This window comes from Muntiacus reevesi, chromosome 2 (genome assembly GCF_963930625.1).
Source record: "Muntiacus reevesi chromosome 2, mMunRee1.1, whole genome shotgun sequence".
NCBI lineage: Eukaryota > Metazoa > Chordata > Mammalia > Artiodactyla > Cervidae > Muntiacus > Muntiacus reevesi.
In genome coordinates, this window is record NC_089250.1 from 38,966,760 (window position 1) to 38,988,400 (window position 21,641).

General features: G+C 44.4%; 1 protein-coding gene across 2 annotated transcripts in view; it reads right to left on the reverse strand.

Annotated features, from left to right (window-relative positions):
* RALGAPA2 (Ral GTPase activating protein catalytic subunit alpha 2) overlaps positions 1 to 21,641 on the reverse strand; it is a 270,511-nt gene that overhangs the window by 189,495 nt on the left and 59,375 nt on the right. For both annotated transcript variants that reach the window (XM_065921331.1, XM_065921330.1), the window contains exons 8-12: positions 16,685 to 16,823; positions 15,808 to 16,007; positions 9,071 to 9,301; positions 4,250 to 4,417; positions 2,863 to 3,000 (exon numbers count right to left, since the gene is read on the reverse strand). In XM_065921331.1, the coding sequence (XP_065777403.1) occupies positions 2,863 to 3,000; positions 4,250 to 4,417; positions 9,071 to 9,301; positions 15,808 to 16,007; positions 16,685 to 16,823 (876 nt within the window). The remainder of the gene's footprint in view (positions 1 to 2,862; positions 3,001 to 4,249; positions 4,418 to 9,070; positions 9,302 to 15,807; positions 16,008 to 16,684; positions 16,824 to 21,641) is intronic.

Sequence of the window (21,641 nt, forward strand, 5' to 3'; positions counted from 1 at the left end):
GCTGTGGTCCATGGGGTCGCAAAGAGTCAGAGATGACTGAGCGACTGAACTGACCTGAACTGAACCATCAGTATAGAAGCAGGGGTCCAGGCTGCCCCGTAGGGAGCCACTGCTCTGCTGCAACAGAATAATGTGCTATCATTTCCATGGATGACGCTCTGACCCCTTGAGTCAGGACGTTCTGAGCTATTAACTCAGTGACAAGGATAGATCCTCTCCACCTTCTAGAGCTACAGTCCCTGTTGGTTCTCCTTTCTGTTCAACAGCACAAACACCAAGGATCTGGGGACAAGCAGAGCTGGCTCACTTGTGGATGAAATCCATTTAATACAACATCTCAAAACAGATGCACAAACTAACCAGAGGAAATGAACACACTCAAAAGTCAAGAGGGCAAACTAAAATGCTGACAGCCTCTGTGATTATTTTATGTGAGATTAAAAATGTATCATGACTCAATCTTCTAGGAAGAATCACAATATAAGCACTGTAACAGTTGATAACAGATGTTAACAGCCAATTGTGAAGAATTTACTAGACTTCACATAAGAAAAAAGAAAGCAAAGAACCTTTAGACTTAACAAACTATAGCAGTTTGAGTGACAATGTTTTTTTTTTAAAGTGTGCCATAGATTGGATATTGCAATACAGATCTTTTATAATTCATGTACTTGGCTTCTTGATTGAATTTTAAACCTTTGCAAATTCCAAAGCGAGAAGTCTTCATATATGATACTTCTTTAATTTCACTTTTTAAAAAAACATCAAAAATGCAAGCTAGGGACTTCCATGGCAGTCCACTAGTTAAGACTTCACTTTTTAATGCAGGGGGTGTGGGATCAATCCCTGGTTGGGGAGCTAAGATCCCACATGCCTTGAGGTAAAAAAACTGAAACATTAAAGAAAGAGAGGCAATATTATAACAAATTCAATAGAGACTTTTTAAAAAATGGTCCACATTAAAAAAAAAAGTCTTTTTAAAAAATGACAGCTCTTTGAGTATTTATTACCATTTTAGTATCAGTTAGGGGAAAAAAAAATCAACAAAACTTATATCCAAATCGTTACTTGTCAGAAGCAACTATAAAACAGTCTCTTCTTATCAAACTTCCATTTGGCTGCTTTTTCCTAATTAACCAAGTCAAGGACCAAGGTACTTAATGAAGTGAGAATAAAAACAGCTGTTTAAATCCCAACTGAAAAAATTTTCAAGTCGAAATATTTTTCCTGGTTCATATAAATAGATGTAACTCCTTCTAGAAAAGAAATAACTCACCTGAACTCAGGGAAAAAATAGGCACTTGCAACCCCATGGGCTGACTGTGGGATGGCTAACCATGGCAACTGGGCAGTGAGCTGGAAGGAAGGGGCAGGACAGGGACTCCTGTGAGCTTCCTCCAGTGGGTGCACAGATGATATTGGTGGGCTGAGCCAACGTTCTCTGAAGCTATTCAAGCAAAATCATCTTGATTTTTAAAAAGCTAATTTCAGATTGTTTGCCAAATTTCAGTGAAAAATGAGAAAATCCATCAGTTATAGTAAGTGCTGTATTGCTGTGCTTAGTCACTCAGTCGTGTCCAACTCTTTGTGACCCCATGGACTGTAGGCTGCCAGGCTCCTCTGTCCACAGGATTCTCCAGGGAAGAATACCAGAGTGGGTTGCCATGCCCTCCTCCGGGGGATCTTCCCACCCCAGGGATCGAACCCAAGTCTCCTGCACTGCAGACGGATGCTTTACCATCTGAGCCACCAGGGAAGCCCAAGAATACTGGTGTGGGTAGCTTATCCCTTCTGTGGGGGATCTTCCCGACCCAGGAACTGAACCAGGGCCTACAGCACTGCCGGCAGATTCTTTATCAGCTGAGCTACCAGGGAAGACCCGTAATTACAGTATATGAAACTGCTAATTAACTTGAAAACCAAAAGGATCCCATGACAAGGAATCCTCTCAAGAGACAGATGACAAACACAGCATCACTGCAAACTGGGTACCATCCATGCCACATCCATGCCTACCTTCCCCAGACCCTACACCTGGCCTTTGTGTGGGAGGCTTAACTGGACAGCTGAATGTGGATATGGGGAGGAGGGTGGGGGGCCAGGGAGTAGGGAAAAGAGAGTGACCCTGTGTTTTCACTTATACTTCTGACAACCTTCAAACTGGATGGGACCCGAGAGATAATGCCCCAATCCCTATTTTTGAGATGAAGTCTCCAAGTCTGGGGAGACTCAGTGATAGGCAAAGTTGCTCTTGCCAATGTTCCCAAAGGGTATTGGTGCTAGTTCATATATTTATTCATATAAATGTCTAAAAATCACGGCATTAATCCACATTCTTCATAAACACAGGCAATTTTTAAGATGCATATAATTTATTACATAATCACCAAGCTTGTCTTACAAATTAGAATCCAGGTAACTGCTCAGTTGTGTCCAACTCCTTGCGACCCCGTGGACTGTAGCCCGCCAGGCTCCTCTGTCCATGGGATTCTCCAGGCAAGGATACCGGAGTGGGTTGCCATTCCCTTCTCTAAGGTAACTCTCTACTTTTTCATCTCAGTCATTTTTTAAAATCTCAGTCACTGAGTTTAAATCTCAGTCATTTTGCATTCACTGTATAACAACCCCTTTCAGAAAACTGTAATCAGTTCAGATGTCTCCTTTGACTAAAATTAAAAAAAAAAAAAAAACTTTACAATTGAAGGTGGGTAATCAGGAAGAAAATTAAGGATGAGAATTTAAGGGCTGTTTACTCATGCATAGCTAGGACGATCACCAAGCTTTATAACGACATTACCCCCAATAAACAAAACCTTCAAACTGACTGTGCTGGGGCCCCTCCCATCTGCGAGCGGCATGTACCTGCAGCGTTGCCTGGGCCCCGGCCTTCACGTTCTTATTCTCCTCTTCCGTCACACAGCCTCTGCTCATGGCACTGGTGAAGGAGTAGGACCGTCCCCAACTGGAAGACCGCTTGTGGCCAGAACCTTCAGAAGAGGTCTTTGGAGGACAAGAGTCAGTCAGCAGAGTGGGAAAAGGACAGGTCACGTATTTAATTCCTTACGCTCATGAGAATTCATGAGATTACAGGTTTTACACGCATGCCTCTTTTCCACTGCGTTCACCATTGTACTTCCATCACCTAAAATAGTACTGAGTGCTCAGTATGTGCTAAAGAAATAGATACTGCTTGTCCAGGGACTGAATGAACATGACTGGTGATTTGCTTTGACCTCATGACTAGTTGTGAAAATCATTTCACCAATATTGAAAAAAATCAAATTGTGGAATTAATATAGATATTGAAAAGTGATATACCTTTGGTTATAAGTATTTTTTTAATGTTTGGTGTTAATTGCCATGGCAACATTCACTTTCAGAAGTAGTTCTCAAACTAGATGTCAAAATAGCATGCCAGCAATCTCTGTATAACCTAAGTTTCTTCTGTGCATCAAGCAGAGGCCCACTCTGTCGTTCTGGATTTATCCCATCTGTATCTTTATCTAATGTGGAGTGAAAGGTCCACCTTGCCAGCACCCCCGTCCAAGGACACCACCAAGCCCTGCAACAAGGCTCCCAGTGGAGACTGCGCATTGGGTTCGTCCTTTCAAGTGTGTTACATTGGACTGCTGCTGGTATGGACTGTCGAACAAGGAAAGTCTCCAAAACATTCTAAATTTAGTTTAACAAATGCGTGCATGCGTGTTTAGTCACTTCAGTCGTGTCTGATTCTTTGCGACCCCATAGACTGTAACCCTCCAGGCTCCTCTGTCCATGGGATTCACCAGGCAAGAATACTGGAGGGGGTTGCCATGTCCTCCTCCAGGGGATCTCCCCAACCCAGGGATTGAACCCGCCTCTCTTACACTTCCTCCAGTGGCAGGTAGGTTCTTTATCACTAGCACCATTTGGGAAGCCCAGTTTAGTGAATACTATTTATTTAAGCATATCAACAGTAAGGCAGTGACACTTTTAGTCTTCAATAGGGACATGCAAAGTATACTGGCTTCTTCAAAGATTCTTCTGTGATAACGAAGAAAGAAGCTGTCGTGCACACGTGGCCGAGCCTGAGGTTAGGAGGTAGCGGAGGGTCCTGGAGACAGCACGGAGGCAGCCTCCCTGACAGCATCAGAGTTGACAACAAAGGAACAGTCTGCCTGTGTCATACTGACTACGGTCCCTGACTGGGCAGGAAGATTTTGCTAAAATAAGATGCTGCCAACTAAGACAACAAGTGATGAAAGATTACCTGCTTGTTATCAGTCTCTGAAAATCCTAATTTTTCAGCATCTTCTTGGGCAGCTTCTTTTATGTCTGGTTCCTCCATGAACACAGGTTTGTCCTGCAGAATCCACTTTCTGTACACTTGAACTACTTTTCTGGTTACAGCTATGTCGCACGAAGGCAACAAAAATGCCTAAAATGATAATAGAAACTCCCTTTAACACAAGTTCGGGTCACCAAAGAGTCCAACAGACATTTCCATGGACTATCACCAATTTCAGACTTCTTTTTAAAACAGACTACACAAGGCCACATGTTTTTGTGCACAGCAAACTGGCGGGGGGAAACAGACAACTGTATAACTGGGCCAGAAAACAAAGTGCAATGTTAAAATAACGTCTATATTCTGAACAATTATTGATAAAATAACCAAAATGCATACTAATGAATCAGCAACAGATGACACAATAATACACACAAAAGTATAGCCAGTTGTCATGCATCTTCATTAGTTCACGTTCAATGACATCATGTTGGTGACTTGAATTGGCCACAGTGGGAGCAGGGACACCATAGAAGTTGGCAAATTTAACTTTAACCAGGGCTTTTCTTTTCTTTGTGTTTTTTTTTTTGGGGGGGGGGCTTTCTCTTTCCTTTCTTTTTCTCCCTTTTACTTCCTTCCTTCCTTCCTTCCTTCGTCTCTCCCTCCCTTCCTTTTTTGAGAGTCAGTTGTCCAACTGGCTGGTTGTAGCACTGTAGACACTTTTGCAAACTTTTTCTTTCTGGCTGCATGGCACAGCTTGTGGGATCTGATTTCCTCAACCAGGGATTGAACCCATGTCCCCTACAGTGGAAGTGTGCAGTCCTGACCACTGGATTGCCAACGAATTCCCTCTGTGAACTTAACAACATTAAAGAATCCCCTTACACATTTGCATATAAGAATCCTGGTTTAATGTGATCAGAATCCAAATGTAGACAACGGTGTAACTAAAATTCAATATCAAGGGATACAACATTACCTTTCTCCCAGAAAGCAAGTATTAATATAAATTCTTTCTGGAGGAAAACAAAATTATAGATCACAGTACCACCAAAATTATTCACAGGGTCTAGTTAATATGAAATACAGCATATTAATTAAAAAGTCAGAAGTATGCAAAAAGAAGAAAACATTAGCCAAGCTATAATAAAAATAAATAATAATTTAAACATATAGGAGAGCTAAAGCATCAGAAAAGGATCCATGTGAAACTGAAAAATAAAATAAGCAAAATTAAAAATCCAGTGTAAATGGCTGACAATAGGCTGGATGTGGCTGAAGAGAAAGCTGGAAGAAAAATCAGATGAAAACATCCAGAAGGAGGCACACTGGGACAAGAAGCACAGTGGTTCCACGGTAAGAGATGCAAGGCAGGAAACATAAGAGATGTAAGGCAGGAAACGCAAGGAAAAGGTTATCCTTTCCATCCCGGAGATGCAGAGGGAAAGAATTAGTAAAAAGTGGCAGAAACAATATCTGAAGAAAGAATTACTAAGAATTTTGCCAAAACTGATAAAATGTATCAATTCACAGATTCAAGAATCACAAAGAAACAAAAGCAGGATACTTTCAAAGTATATTACACTAAGACTGCTGAGAACCAAAGACAACCTGAAAATCTTAAAAGGAGCCAGAGGATAAAAGACACATTTCCGCCAAAAGAATAACGGCATGACTTGACGTAACTTCTCAAAGAAACAACGAAAGCCAAGAGACAGTGGAACAAAATATTCAGTGGGCAGAAAGAAAACACCTGCCAAAGTAGAATTTGACATCCACAAAAATGTACTTCAGAAATAAAAGCAAAACAAAGACATTTTCAGCCTGCAGTGGTCCTCATGGGTATCTGTTCCACATCACGTGTCTGGACATCTGACCTGCCTCTGGCACTGTTCTCTGTTTTAAACACACACACACACACACACACACACACACAGTAACTCCATACATCTGACCTGCCTCTGGCACTGTTCTCTGTTTTAAACACACACACACACACACACACACACACACACACACACACACACACACACACACACACACACACACACACACAGTAACTCCATACATCTGACCTGCCTCTGGCACTGTTCTCTGTTTTAAACACACACACACACACACACACACACACACACACACACACACAGTAACTCCATACATCTGACCTGCCTCTGGCACTGTTCTCTGTTTTATACACACACACACACACACACACACAGTAACTCCATACTGAGAATGTGCACTTCTTGAATGAATGTATTTTTTAAACTTTAATAGTTTACATGTATTCCCCATCCCGATCCCCCCTCCCACCTCCCTCTCCACCCGATCCTTCTGGGTCTTCTCAGTGCACCAGCCCGGAGCACTTGTCTCATGCATCCAACCTGGGCTGGTGATCTCTTTCACCCTTGATAATATACATGTTTTGATGCTGTTCTCTCAAAACATCCCAACCTCGTGTAAATCCATAGCTGATTCATGTCAATGTATGGCAAAAACCACTACAATATTGTAAAGTAATTAGCCTCCAACTAATAAAAATAAATGGAAAAAAAACTTCAATAGTTTAAAACAGTTTAGGCTTAGTCTCTCAATAATTTAAAATTGAAAAAGGAATTATTATGAAAGAAGTCACATTTTGTCTTGTGTAAAAAAAAAAAAATTCATCACTGACCAAGAGAGGGCAACAGAATGCAAAGTGAAAACCCAGACCCCTTTTCCCAAATGTCTCTATGTCAGTATTTTAACAAACCATAATAACCATATTTGAAATTTCACATAGAAGTTTCCAAATTAAATTTAAGAACAACTATAAAATGTAAATGTTTTTAAGTTTCATAGCACAAAGATATCTCATTCATTACTTTAGTCATAAGTAGTCTGCAGCTAACCTCAATGACTCAAGCTACTTCAAAAGTGAATTTAGATTGAATTTGGGATTTGGATTAAATTGAGAACTTAGAACACACTATTTCCAGGAGTGGAATGCCAATAATGGATGTGGATGAAGCTATGTGTATAATAAATAAGTAAATACACAATACAGGTAAAACCACATCAATTTAGCACTTATCTCTAGTGCAATATTTAAAAGCTTTGTCAATGATATCTGGTATTAAGTATTTGCACCCAAGGGTTTCAAACATTGCTATAGATTATGATCAGCTGTGGAACTATGATACACAACCTAAATCCCGTCTGCTGCTTGATTTTTGTGAATTAGGTTTTACAGGAACACGGGCTTGCTCCTGTACAGGCTTGTTCCGTGCTGTCCCTGGTTGCTCGCTCACTACAAAGCAGAGCTTCTGTGAAAACAAAACCGAAGATGCTTACTATTTGATCCTTAACTCTATTAAAATGTGCTGACCGCTGCTCTCAATCTTATGCCTTCTGGGACTGACCACATCAATTCAGCTTTCCCCAAAGGTCTGTTATTTCAACATCTTGACCTCTGCTCCCGTCTTTCCTCTTAATCCCCTCCCTAGTCTCCTTTTTCCTCTTAGGCCATAAATACTCCTATCAGAGGTGCTGCAAGAGGCCTTTGCAGGCAAAGTCCAACTGTCTGCAGGAGCTTGCAGCCTGAGTGCCTTCAGCCACGCAACAATTCTCATATGCTCACATGCTGCTGGGGGTTCAGAAGCAGTTATCCCCCTGCCTCCCTCTGGGCTTAAAATTTGCTATGGAAACACAGGGTATTAGAGGGGATAATTTTGTTCAAATATAGAATTGTCCCACCCCGTGTAGGAATTTTCCAAAATCAAATTATGAAAACAACACTGTTGTTATTCAGTCATGTCCAACTCTTTGGGATCCCAGGCCTCCCTGTCCTTCACTATCTCCCGGAGTTTGCTCAAACTCATGTCCATCGAATCAATGATACCATTCAGTCATCTCATCCTCTGTCATCCCCTTCTCCTCCTGCGTTCAATCTTTCCCAGCATCAGGGTCTTTTCCAGTGAGTTGGCTCTTCACATCAGGTGGCCAGAGTATTGGAGCTTCAGGATCAGTCCTTCCAATGAATATTCAAGATTGATATCCTTTAGGATTGACTAGTTTGATCTCGTTGCAGTCCAAGGGACTCTCAAGAGTCTTCTCCAGCACCACAATTCGAAAGCATCAATTCTTCATCACTCAGCCTTCTTTATGATCCAACTCTCACATCCGTACATGACTACTGGAGAAATCATAGCTTCGACTATACAGACCTTTGTTGGCAAAGTGATGTCTCTGCTTCTTAATATGCGATCTAGGTTTTTCATAGCTTTTCTTCCAAGGAGCAAGCATCTTTTAATTTCGTAACTACAGTCACCAACTGTAGTGATTTTGAAGCCCAAAATAATAGTCTGTCACTGTTTCCATTGTTTCCCCATCTATTTGCCATGAAGTGATGGGACCAGATCCCAGGATCTTAGTTTTTTGAATGTGGAGCTTTAAGCCAGCTTTTCCACTCTTCTCTTTCACCTTCATCAAGAAGCTCTTTAGTTCCATTTCACTTTCTGCCATTAGGGTGGTGTCATCTGCATATCTGAGGTTATTGATATTTCTCCCGGAAATCTTGAAAACAACATTAAAAATGACCAAAATGTTCAAATTCCAACCCTCCATGTGAGACCTTAAAAGTGGGATGAAAGAAATCATTATGGAGTTGTGTAACTAAGCCCAACCTGTCGATTGTATTCCTTGGAGTATCATAAGTAACAGAACAAAGACAGAAACCTCTTCAGCTTTGTGACCTACCCCTGCACACCACCCCCCAGCCCCCCACACACACAAATGCGCACACACACGCGCGCACGCTCTCACCTGGCGGAACACCTCGTTCACAAAGTTGACATAGCCGCGGGTGGACAGCAGGATGCGCTGGACCATATCGTACACTGCGCGGTGCTCCTCCTCAATGCCGCACAGGCTGCAACTGCTAAGCCGGCGCTCGGACAGGGTGCTCCCATCCGCATGGCCTCGGTCCTGCTCCGCCACGCCGCCAGCGTCTGGCTCCGGCGCCCGCTCCGGCACTGCAGTGCCTCCCCCGACGGTCTGCAAGAAAGGGCCCCCCTCCTGAGTGATCCTCCAAGACACCGGGCCAGGCTGAAGACTCGCCTTGTTTTCTGGGAACTCCGGGTATGGTGCGCTCATTTCCCCCAGAATTAAAGATCTCCTCCAAACACAATATATGTGAAATTTTGCTTCATTTTAGTAAATTACACTATTATTCTTTTGTGTCAAAAATATGTAACCCAAATACCACTAAAATTCTACCAACTATGAATATTTTTTATAAGAAGTGACAAGAAACAAGTAGTACAAAATTATTATTTCAGCAACTACCAAAGACAGTTTAAAAACAAAGAGGATATTCAAATACTAATCTCCAGAGAAAATGAGTAGACAATTATATTGATAGCAATTTTTTTCCTCATGCCTGGGCTATTAAGCTTGTGTGGTTTATCAAAGGCCCTGTGACATTGTGCAGCAAGCAACTCTGTAGAAATTATTTCATCTTTTTGATGGGTCAACCCATAGAAAATAAAAATTTCCTCATTTTTACTGACATATTTTTTTTTTACATACATATATTTTTGATCTGTAAAGCATGGTGGCTGGATTAAGTCTAATGTCTCTTATGGATCAATAACCTGTGAGTTTTTGATCAACAACTTTCATTTCCCCTACAGGCTAAAAAACAAAAAATAATTACACATCCTTATGTAGTAAATTAAAAACAGCCACAAATTCTCTGACACACCCTCTGCAGAGATGGGAAGGCTGTGTCCCCTCGATCCCCACGGGCTGGGGGGCTGAGTTAGCCAGCAGAGGGGAAGGGTGGAGGGGACCCAGAAGGCTGAGGGCTCCCACTTAGCATCTCGGGAAACATTGGCTCTTGGAGTCCTGAGCGGCTAGGAAAGAAAAACGACTGCCTTGCAAGAGGGATTATGTAGAAAGGGAGGCCGGCAGAGCCCAACCTGCCCCCTGCACCCACCAGAGTAGCAGGCTCTGAAGTCATTCCGGACCCTCTTGACCAACCAGCCACCAGCTGAAGACCACCACCCACTGACTTCAGCTAACGCCACATGAAATCCCAAAATTGTCCAACCAAATCTCACCCAAATTCCTGAGTCAAAAAGGGAAATAAATAATATGGTGAAAGGGGTGTTTGAAGCCACACGTTTTGAGGTCATTAGATAACAGATTCTATGACAATTAGAGAACTAAAATAACGTACTAAAGAATTCCGTTCAAAGGCACCAAACTGTTTTTGAAAACTGAGCTCCGTGATCCAAATAGAACCTAATGATATCACAGATGAATTTCCCATCATACCATAAACTGAAAACTACCTCTCTTGATAAAACAATGCTTTCCCCAGCCTCCTCTAGCCCATACCAGCAAAACGCTGCTTTCCAAAAAATAATCTGCCAGTTGTTAAGACATTTATAATGATAATAAGTGACGAGAGTGAAAACAAACTAGTAATTCAAGACTATTCGTTTCTTGCCTCTTTCATGAAGATTAACAGTAAGAGCATGAATAAAAATTAACTACAGAGAGAGGTCCATTTTCTGCCCACTACAATCAAGCTGGAATTCTCAGCTATTGTTTAGTATTAGTTGATTCCAGTGGTAAATGCAAAGATGATTTTTGCTTCTTTGGCATATGATAGAAGGCTTAACCAGTGAAACAAGTATATGATCCGCTTGGACCAGGTCTGTGCTGCCAGGGTTCAGGAAAATGCACGATACAGGCTGCCACTCTCTTTCCCCTCCCCACCCCGGTTTCCTCTCAACTCTCAGTTCATACTGAGAGTTGCTCACCCTCAGGGTGAGACTGGCTGAGGACACCCACATTGCACGTGTCAAACGAGGATGCAGCTGCCATCCTGCTGGTGAAGACTGATGCCGCTCAATTCCCCATCACAGTCGGCCCAGCTGGCTGAGGGCAGCCCACTCCCACCTTGGTAGATACAAGAACACAGAGCACCCATGTGTGGCCGTCAACAGAGAGGTGGGTCTGCATGGTACACGGACTCCCATAGGCGTGTCAATTTGTGTGATTCATTTTTTTAACTGTTCACCCCATGAGATACAACAGTTTCGGGAAACTCACAGCCCGTGAATCATTATGGAAGGGCCGGGTAAGAATTCAAGTGGCTCTTTAACAGTGTAACTAAAGAGTTAGCATACAAATAAGTATGATCAACTGTCTCAGCATCTCAAACTTTTTTTTTTTCTCATTTCCTCATAAACTTCTTTGGGTTTTATTTTAATTAATTAATTAATTTTATTTTTGATTGTGTCGGATCTTTGTTGCTATGCATTGGCTTTCTCTAGTTGCAGTGACCAGGGGCTACTCTTTGTTGTGGTGGGCGGGCTTCTCATTAAGGGCGCTTCTCTTGTTGCAGAGCACAGGCTCTAGAGCCTGTGAGCTTCAACAATTGAGGGCTCAGTAGCTGTGGCTTCTGGACCCTATAGAGCCTGGGCTCAGAAGTGGTGGTGCACAGGCTTAGTTGCTCCAAGAATTCACTACTCTGCTTTCTCTAATGCAGGTTGAAGCACTTCTATCTCACACTAACATGATACACCAAAGAATAAATAATAGTTTACTGGAAACACTTCTGGCTGAGGTGACACAGCAAGACGTTCAGATTTGAAAGGGGGATCAGTGGTCACGGCTGCCAGTGTGGCGTGGGACTTCCAGGCAACCGTATTCTCTGTCTCCCATGAATGATGCCTGAATGATGCCACCAAACAATAACACTGGTCAAACCAGATTCTCTGAGGGGTAAGTGAGTTAGTCCCTTCCCTCTCCAGTGAAAAATACTGTCAAGGGTATTAGTTTCTGATCAAAAGGAAGTAAATTCACTTTGGGAAAACACACACACACACACACACACACAAACATCTCACACATGACTTTTAACATAGTAGTAGTAGAAAGTGTGAACCCTATTTGGAAGCAGAATTTAAAATACTGTTTTAAAGGGATTTGATATGAGCAGTATATTCTTTGAAAAGAGGTTCTGGATCAGCTGGCTGAGACAGTGATGGTCACTTTACACAGGTAAAATTACATGAAATTTGAAATTCCAAACAAATATTTTCAGGAGATTAATACAATTATAGGTGTTTTTATTCCTTCAACTCCATTTCCAGAATTGAATATTCCTTTGTGTAAACTGCTTTCTCTCCTGCATAATGTAAATGAGGAGTGGAATACATGGCAGACACACGGAAGAGGAGACGGACGCGCAGGGGTAAGACAGAGACGAGGACACAGGAGACAGGGAGGCTGAATAATGACCACCCTCCCCAAGATGTCCACATCCGAGTTCCTGGAACCCAGGACTGTGCTGCCTTCCATGACAGAGGGGACTGAGCAGATTGAGTAAATTTGGGATGCTGAGAGGGGGAGGGTACCCTGGATTACCTGAGTAGACCCAAGGTAACCACAGGATCCATAAGGAGGCAGGAGGAGCAGACACAGAGAAGATGATGCACAGATGGAAACAGAGGGAGAAATGATGTGATGAGGAGCCACAGGCCAGGCGGACACAGGTAGCCTGTGGAGGCCGGACAGGGAAGACACTGACCCTCCCCTAGAGCATCTGACACCCTGACTTTAGCCACTGAGACGGATTTGGGCCCTCTGACTTCCTGAGTTGTAAGACAATGCATTTGTGGAAATGAGCTACAGTGGCAGCAGGAAACTGACATAACAACTGACTGTGAAGTGTTTGAGCAGCCTGGATCACAGCAGTGGCCACGTCTGGGCATGGCCACGTGGAGGGCACAGGAGCCGTGGACCTGCATGGTGACTGCTCTGTATCCCTTCCCCCCTCGTGGAACCCCTAGATCTCTGCCCCCACCCCCACCCCACCCTGGTCTGCAGCCGCACCTGCCTCAGGGGAAGCTGACCCGCCCCTAACACCAGGGGAGCCTTCTGCTTCCTGGAAGCTGGTCACCACCACCCCCACCCAGAGCTGTTCACAGCTGCAGACCTGAGTCACTCAGCACCTTGCTCCTTCCTAAGAGCACGCAGGTAACCTAAAGTGTTCCGCTCACACAAAAGGGATGGGCTCTGTACGTGAACTAGGAAGGAGGGCCCCAGCTGCTGCTGCTAACGTCAGGGAGGAGCCAGAGGGAAAGGGCGGAGGAGAGAAACAGGGCACATGTGGCCACAGCTTGGCTGCAGCAGCCTCATCTCCAGCTGCTCTTGTAGGAGAGTGAAACATTTCTCTTATGGATAAGACGATTTGAGCTCTGGCGCCTTTTTTTCTGTTAGGGTGATAAAACCCTCCTAACGGATTCCGGAGGTCAGAACCTTGTGACACTTTAGCTACAGAGCAAAAGGAAATGACTCACAAGTGTGAAGAGCCGATAGGGAAAAAATTAGAACCTGGAAGTGGTGGTTAATATGCCAGTCGTGAGACTTCTCATAATCCGAATGTATCTTTTTTAGAAGGAGCAACTTATTTTCAATAAGCACAGGTGATAGTTTTCTGAAACTTTGAAACTGGGCGGGGGAGAAAGGTTACATCCTTTCTCTGATAAGTGTTTTGAATTGCCTGAACAACCATATTAGACGTCATGAACGAAAAGTTTATCAGAGTGTCACTGAATTGCTTACGTTTCCTACAAATTTTGTCTACTTGCAATTTTCTGATTTTGTCTACCTGATAGGTGAAAAAAGGGCTCTCATAGCTGCTCAGAACTAACTGTGTTTCCCTGACTGCTGGGGAGGTCCAGGGTCACGCTTATTTCCTCTTCTATGACCTGCCTTTCACCTCCTTTGTCCATTTTTCAATCAGCTTGTTTGTCTTCATATCTTTTCGTAGGTGCTCTTCTTACAGTGGAGATATGAATGCTTTAACAATCGTATAACAAGACAAACACTCTCCACAGTCTGTTGCTTGGGCCTCGCTTTATGTTATCTTTTGAAAAATAAATCTTTTTCCTGTTTTTCAAAAAAAAAGTCGAACCTCATTTAGTCTTTGGTTTGCAGGTTTCATCTCTACCAAAGGTGGTCTACCACTTCCCAAGTTTATGCATTTCCCCTAGATTTTTCCCTAAGTTCTTGATCACTCTGTTTTTATACTTAGACTTTAAATCAACTCAGGCTTTAAGCCAATGTGACTGTGTGCTGATGAACATGATATGAAGTGAGATTTTGAGAAAGGGACAAACAGGTTGCTCTGGCTCCCAGGGCTGTAGATTAGATTAGGTATTCTGAGATTAGACACTGAGTGCTAATCTCAGTGTCATTCCTTTGACATAGCTGCGGTTTCTGTTTGGAAGTCTGTATCATTTTCCCTTTAACCCCTGAAGGTCAAATGTCTGTTTAGTTTGGTGTGTTTTGCTAATTCTTCCTGGGGCTCACAGGCCCTTTCAGTTTAAAGCATGACTTTTTTTTTTTAGCTCAGGTAAATTTTCCTTACTCTTGGTTTAATTGTTATGTCCTGTTCTTTTTTCCTTCTGCCCTCACAATGTCTGCAAAGTAGGTCTGCATTTATGGTCTTATCTATTAATATTAGTTTCTGAGTTCCAGCTCTGATTTTTTTTTAATCAGTGTTGTGTGACGGTTCTTCAGAAAACCCATTTTGTTCTCAGCAGTGACTATTACCATTTTGAGTTTATGTACTAAATTTGTAAATTCAGAAATTAAAGTTTTTTTTTTTTTAACTTTTAGCGAGTCTTTTGTTGTTCTTATTATGGACTCTGTGCTCTGGACCCACTGGGTGCTCCACCAAGAAAGGACTGAGGAGCCCTAGGCAAGGGCAGGAGCGGTGCGCCCTCCAGCCCGGGGCCCCGACATCACACGTCTGGGGACTGCAAGGCATCAGCCAGCCTGCACTGAGTGGACCACACTTCCTGGCCCTGTCCTTGGAGCCAATAAATCAGAGCACATGAAACTGTGACTCCTCCAGGCAGCGGCCACTCTGACTTTACAAGGTGTCCCACGCTGCCCGCACAAAGCCCAAAACACGACACCTGCCGGGAAAGCCCCATGCGTCCAACCAAGGTCAGGGAGACAGGCCCCATGTGAGAAGAGGGCTTCACCCAGGCCTAGGAAAACGCTGCCTTCTGTCCCGAGGACCCCATCATGGCTCAGTGACCACCTGAGATACAGAGGTGCTGACCCACCCCTTCCCCGAGAGCCCAGGGGACACCTGGCAGGCTCAGGTGACCTCTCTATGACCACCTCATGATTGCTGGGGACCTTCCCTGAATTGAAATGAGCAAGGCCAGGGAGGCCCTCTGTTCTGCGCTCAGAGGTCACTGGGGCCTGAGTGAAGGAGGGGAGGTGAGAGTGAGCCAGGAGCACAGACGTCAGCCACCTACTCGAAAGGCCACATGGTTGCCTCGTCATGGCGAGTGCTAACTTATGCTTCCTCTGAAACCTCAGCATCAGAGAGGGTGGAGCCAGTGAAACCAAGCCCCCACAGCCAGCAACCTGTGAGAGCCAACAGCCTTGAGAGTCAATTACTTTGGTGTTAGTAGGGCTTAAGACGCCAGAATTAAAAGGTAAAAAAGTAATGAATGACATACGTGAATGATCTTAGGCAATACATCAACTCCATTCTTAGTGTTCTGTGTTGCAGTTAGATACTTTTTTTCCAAAAAGAAAGTCACCATCCACTTGATGAAGACAACACGAGCTGCCATGTATGGGATCTTTGTGCTGTAAATGCTCTCATTGTCTCGAGCAGTAGTGACATACACAGGCTTTGGTCTCGGGTGGGGGATGTCTGCAGAACAAGAGAACACATCAGGTTAGCCAATCTTTTTTTTTTTTTTTTAATGTGGACCATTTCTAAAGTCTTTATGAAATCTGTCACAATATTGCTTCTGCTTTATGTTTCGGTTTTTTGGCCGAGGCACCCGGGATCTTAGTTCCCCAACCAGGGATTGAACCTGTACCCTCCACACTGGAAGGTAAAATCCTAACCACTGGACCACCAGGGAAGTCCCCAGGTTTGTGACTCTTAACATCATATAACCCCTAAGAATGTTTCCATTTCTAATTAAATAGACACATATCTGGTTGCTTAAATGCTGCTGTTTAGTTGCTGAGTCAGGTCTGCCTCTTTTGTGACCCCACAGACTGTAGCCCACTAGGCTTCTCTGTCCAAGGGGATTCTCCAGGCAAGAACATGAGCGGGTAGCCATGCCCTCCCTCCAGGGGATCTTCCCGACCCCAGGGATCAATATACCATGATCCGTATCAAATTACTCCTGAGTTACAAGACCCACAGATGGCCTTTATTGCTCAGGACTCAAGCAAATCTCAGTCTATACAAATAGTTAAAATCATGTATTAAGAAACTGAAAAACTCTCACAACAAAGTGATCATTAAATATGAAAAAAAAAAAGTATTTTACTTAATCATTGTAAGAGACCGCACACACAGCTATCAGAACTCACCCAGCACAGGCTTGTAGATGTTGGTTAACTTGGTAAAGGAGGGAAACAGATGAGGAAGGTAATACTTTCGAAACAATGTAAACAGAAATTTAAACCCAGTCTCCTGATTCTCCTTGTGCTTCCACTCCAAGCTTGCAGCCTTCAGATAATAGCAGGGAGGGGCGGGGAGGGGGGAAGAACATACATATAGTTACACTTCACATTAATGAATATCAACTGAAATGCTGATACACTGTTAAAGCCGCTATCCTAAATGAAACACGTGACAAATAGCATTGACCATCATGTAATAACATCTTAAAACTCAAAGGATTCCAAGAATGAATACTTCAAAGCAAAACAGTAACTACATAAAAAAAAAACAGCATTTTTACTGGATATTCAAGAAAGAAAAAAAAATCAAAGCTTATGGTATCTTTTAAACTTGCCCCACTACATCATTCCTGTATTTTTTCTCCATGTTCTTTGTGATGATTTAACACTCTTTGTGCCCTTAAAATGTTTATCCAAAAGTAATCAGATGCTTTTTTTAAAATGCAAAAGAGGCCATTTATAATACACAAGAATTAAAGAAACAGTCTCTTGCAAGAATTTCATACCATGTTACCTACGTGGAAAAAAAAAAAATCATTATCAAAACGCAAAGCTACAGAATCTTGCATAGGGCACAAAAAAGCAATCCAAAGGCTACATGTGTAACTGAATCACTGCTCTGTGCACCTAAAACTGACAGGACATTGTAAAGCAACTATTTTTCAATTAAACAGACAAAAAAAACCAATCTGTAGACTGGGATAAGCCATTAAGTTTAAAGCTCCCACCTGTGTAGACACTACTTCCCCCTCAAACAGCCAGCTCTGTGTAGGCCCGGTGGGAACATGGCAAACACTTCCCCCGCAGGGAGCGGGGGACAACCCACAACACCCCGCATAGGCCAGGAACCCCGACAGGTGATCAAGAGCCGTCTCCTACCACCCAGGGAAACGTGGTGTGAACAGGCCCTTCGAGACTGGTGCCTGTCATGCTTGTGAGACCACCGAGCTCCAGAGCAGAGCACCCCAACGTCCTCCTGACCAGCCCACCCGGAGCGCCTGGTGTCCACTGCCCGTCAGAATCCCTCCAGGAAAGGCAAGGAGGAAGCTCTGCTCCGAGGACCCTCGTGCCCGATAGACCAGGGAAGGAGGGGCAAGTGGACACCGCATACAACCCTGCACACAGCAGTGGGGCTCACTGCCACCCTCTACCAGTCCTCCTCTGCTGGGATCCGGGGGGTGATGGGATCAGCCATGTCACACAGCTCATTAGTGACACGTCTGGAATGAAACCCAAGTCCCCAAGCACACCCGGGTTCTGGATAGAAGGCTGGATCCGAACACTCCTGGACAGACGGGGCTGAGATGTGGGCAGCGGGGGCCCACACGGCCAGGACCCAGGACTTCCTGGAGGAGAGAAGACCCAGGCTGACACTCAGGATGCAGGAGTCTTGAGCTTGTGGTGCTGCTAGAGGAACTGGGGAGAGGAGAGCAGATGGGGTCACCCCGAGGGACACGGAAGGCAGAGGGGACAGAAGAAACACAGCCTTCAGAGAACACTGGAAAAGAGGGGGAGTGGGGGGTCATCCCAGGAGGAGAGACCCTGAGGAAGGAGGGGTCCCCTCGAGTCGTCCAGAGGTCCAGGATGGCCAACACTCATGTCCTTCTCTGGACCTGAAACACCAGACCCCGTTCACCCTGGGCCCCCGATTTTACAGTGACAGGGCAAAAAAGCAGGTGACACAGTGGGTGTCATGGGCCCACTGGGGGAGGACCTGGATGGGCAGAGATTACACGTCAACTGAAGCTGAAGCTCCAATACTTTGGCCACCTGGTGCAAAGAGCTGACTCACTGGAAAAGACCCTGATGCTGGGAAAGATTGAGGGCAAGAGAGAAACGGGCAACAGAGGATGAGATGGTTGCATGGCATCACCAACTCAATGGACATGAGTTTGAGCAAGCTCCGGGAGCCTGGTGACGGACAGGGAAGGCTGGCATGCTGCAGCCCATGGGGTCACAAAGAGTCGGTCGGACACGACTTAGTGACTGAACAACAACACACCAGGTTGTGGGAAGGATGGAGCCTGAACGTCTGCCCAGGAGGAGCTCAGGGACCAGGGATGTGTTCGCTGAGAGGACAGAAACAGTAGCATTTCCCAAACCACGTCAACATCCAGAAATACTGACTGAGAGACACAAATTCCCTGGTGAAATCAGAAGGGAATGATTTGGTAAGAAATCATTTGTTAAGAAGAATTTGTTAAGGATCATCTGACATAAAGGAGGCCGAGCTAGTAACAGGAAGAGATAATCCGCGGGTTTCCTTCAGGCCCCTGCCCTTCGCCCATCACTCTGGACCCGCCCAGTCAGCCCCAGGGCCTGTTCCTCCCCCATCCAGTTTCCTCAGCACAGAGAATGGGGCAGGGGAAGAGCAAACAGGCAAAAACAGTGAGACACAGAGAGATGTACAGGAGACAGAGATCAAGACCATCCCCAAGGAAAAGAAATGCAAAAAAGCAAAATGGTTGTCTGAGAAGGCCTTACAAACAGCTGTGAAAAGAAGAGAAGCAAAAAGCAAAGGAGAAAAGGAAAGATATTCCCATTTGAATGCAGAGTTCCAGAGAATAGTTAGGAGAGATAAGAAAGCCTTCCTCAGAGATCAATCCAAAGAAATAGAGGAAAACAACAGAATGGGAAAGACTAGAGATCACTTCAAGAAAATTAGAGATACCAAAAGAACATTTCATGCAAAGATGGGTTCGATAAAGGACAGAAATGGTATGTACCTAACAGAAGCAGAAGATATTAAGAAGACGTGGCAAGAATACACAGAAGAACTGTACAAAAAATATCTTCACAACCCAGATAATCACGATGGTGTGATCGCTCACCTAGAGCCAGACATCCTGGAATGTGAAGTCAAGTGGGCCTTAGGAAGCATCATTACGAACAAAGCTAGTGGAGGTGATGGAATTCCAGTTGAGCTATTTCACATCCTGAAAGATGATACTGTGAAAGTGCTGCACTCAATATGCCAGCGAATTTAGAAAACTCAGCAGTGGCCACAGGACTGGAAAAGGTCAGTTTTCATTCTAATCCCTAAGAAAGGCAATGCCAAAGAATGCTCAAACTGCTGCACAATTGCACTCATCTCACACGCTAATAAAGTAATGCTCAAAATTCTCCAAGCCAGGCTTCAGCAATACGTGAACCGTGAACTTCCAGATGTTCAAGCTGGTTTTAGAAAAGGCAGAGGAACCAGAGATCAAATTGCCAACATCCTCTGGATCATCAAAAAAGCAAGAGAGTTCCAGAAAAACATCTATTTCTGCTTTATTGACTATGCCGAAGCCTTTGACTGTGTGGATCACAATAAACTGTGGAAAATTCTGAAAGAGATGGGAATACCAGACCACCTGACCTGCCTCTTGAGAAACCGATATGCAAGTCAGGAAGCAACAGTTAGACCTGGACATAGAACAACAGACTGGTTCCAAATAGGAAAAGGAGTATGTCAAGGCTGTATATTGTCACCCTGCTTATTTAACTTACATGCAGAGTACATCATGAGAAACGCTGGGCTTGAAGAAGCACAAGCTGGAATCAAGACTGCCAGGAGAAATATCAATAACCTCAGATATGCAGATGACACCACCCTTATGGCAGAAAGTGAAGAAGAACTAAAAAGCCTCTTGATGAAAGTGAAAGAGGAGAGTGAAAAAGTTGGCTTCAAGCTCAACATTCAGAAAACTAAGATCATGGCATCTGGTCCCATCACTTCATGGGAAATAGACAGGGAAACAGTGGAAACAGTGTCAGACTTTATGTTTTGGGGCTCCAAAATCACTGCAGATGGTGATTACAGCCTTGAAATTAAAAGACGCTTACTCCTTGGAAGGAAAGTTATGACCAACCTAGATGGCATATTAAAAAGCAGAGATATTACTTTGCCAACAAAGGTCCATTTAGTCAAGGCTATGGTTTTCCCAGTGGTCATGTATGGATGTGAGAGTTGGACTGTGAAGAAAGCCGAGCACCGAAAAATTGATGCTTTTGAACTGTGGTGTTGGAGAAGACTCTTGAGAGTCCCTTGGACTGCAGGAGATCCAACCAGTCCATCCTAAAGAAGATCAATCCTGGTGTTCATTGGAAGGACTGGTGCTGAAGCCGAAACTCCAGTACTTTGGCCACCTCATGCGAAGAGTTGACTCATTGGAAAAGACCCTGATGCTGGGAGGGATTAGGGGCAGGAGGGTAAGGGGACGACAGAGGATGAGATGGCTGGATGGCATCACCGACTTGGTGGACATGAGTTTGAGTAAACTCTGGGAGTTGGTAACGGACAGAAAGGCCTGGCGTGCTGCGATTCATGGGGTCGCAAAGAGTTGGACACGACTGAGTGACTTAACTGAACTGAACTGACAGGGAGATAACAGAAAATGCGACACTGGTCTCTGCCCCCGGCTCCTGGCACAGAGGCCCTAGCTCCCTGCTCACTTCTTCGAGAACAGAGCTCTGGGCAACTCTGAAGGGGCTCCTGGATAGGGCTGGTCACCAGGAGGACCAAGCCATTGTTGGAAGCTCAGAATTTTCAGTTCTCTCCTTGCCGCCTGCACCACTGTTCCGAGAGGAGAGAGGGGCTGGAAATGGAGTTGATAACTGATCATCTCTCTCATGAAGAAGCCACCATAAAAATCCCAACAGCCCCGGGTTTCGGGGAGTGTCTGGGTTGAACACATGGACACTCCAGGATGGTGACGCACCCCCATGCACAGCGACAGAAGCCCCCGCACTCAGGAGCCCCCCACCCCAGACCTCACCCCGTGTATGTCTTCATCCAGCTGTCGCCTGTGTCCTTTACCACACTCCTTCCTAAACGGGTAACTGAACCAATGCTTCCCACAGTTCTGTGAGCCACTCTAAA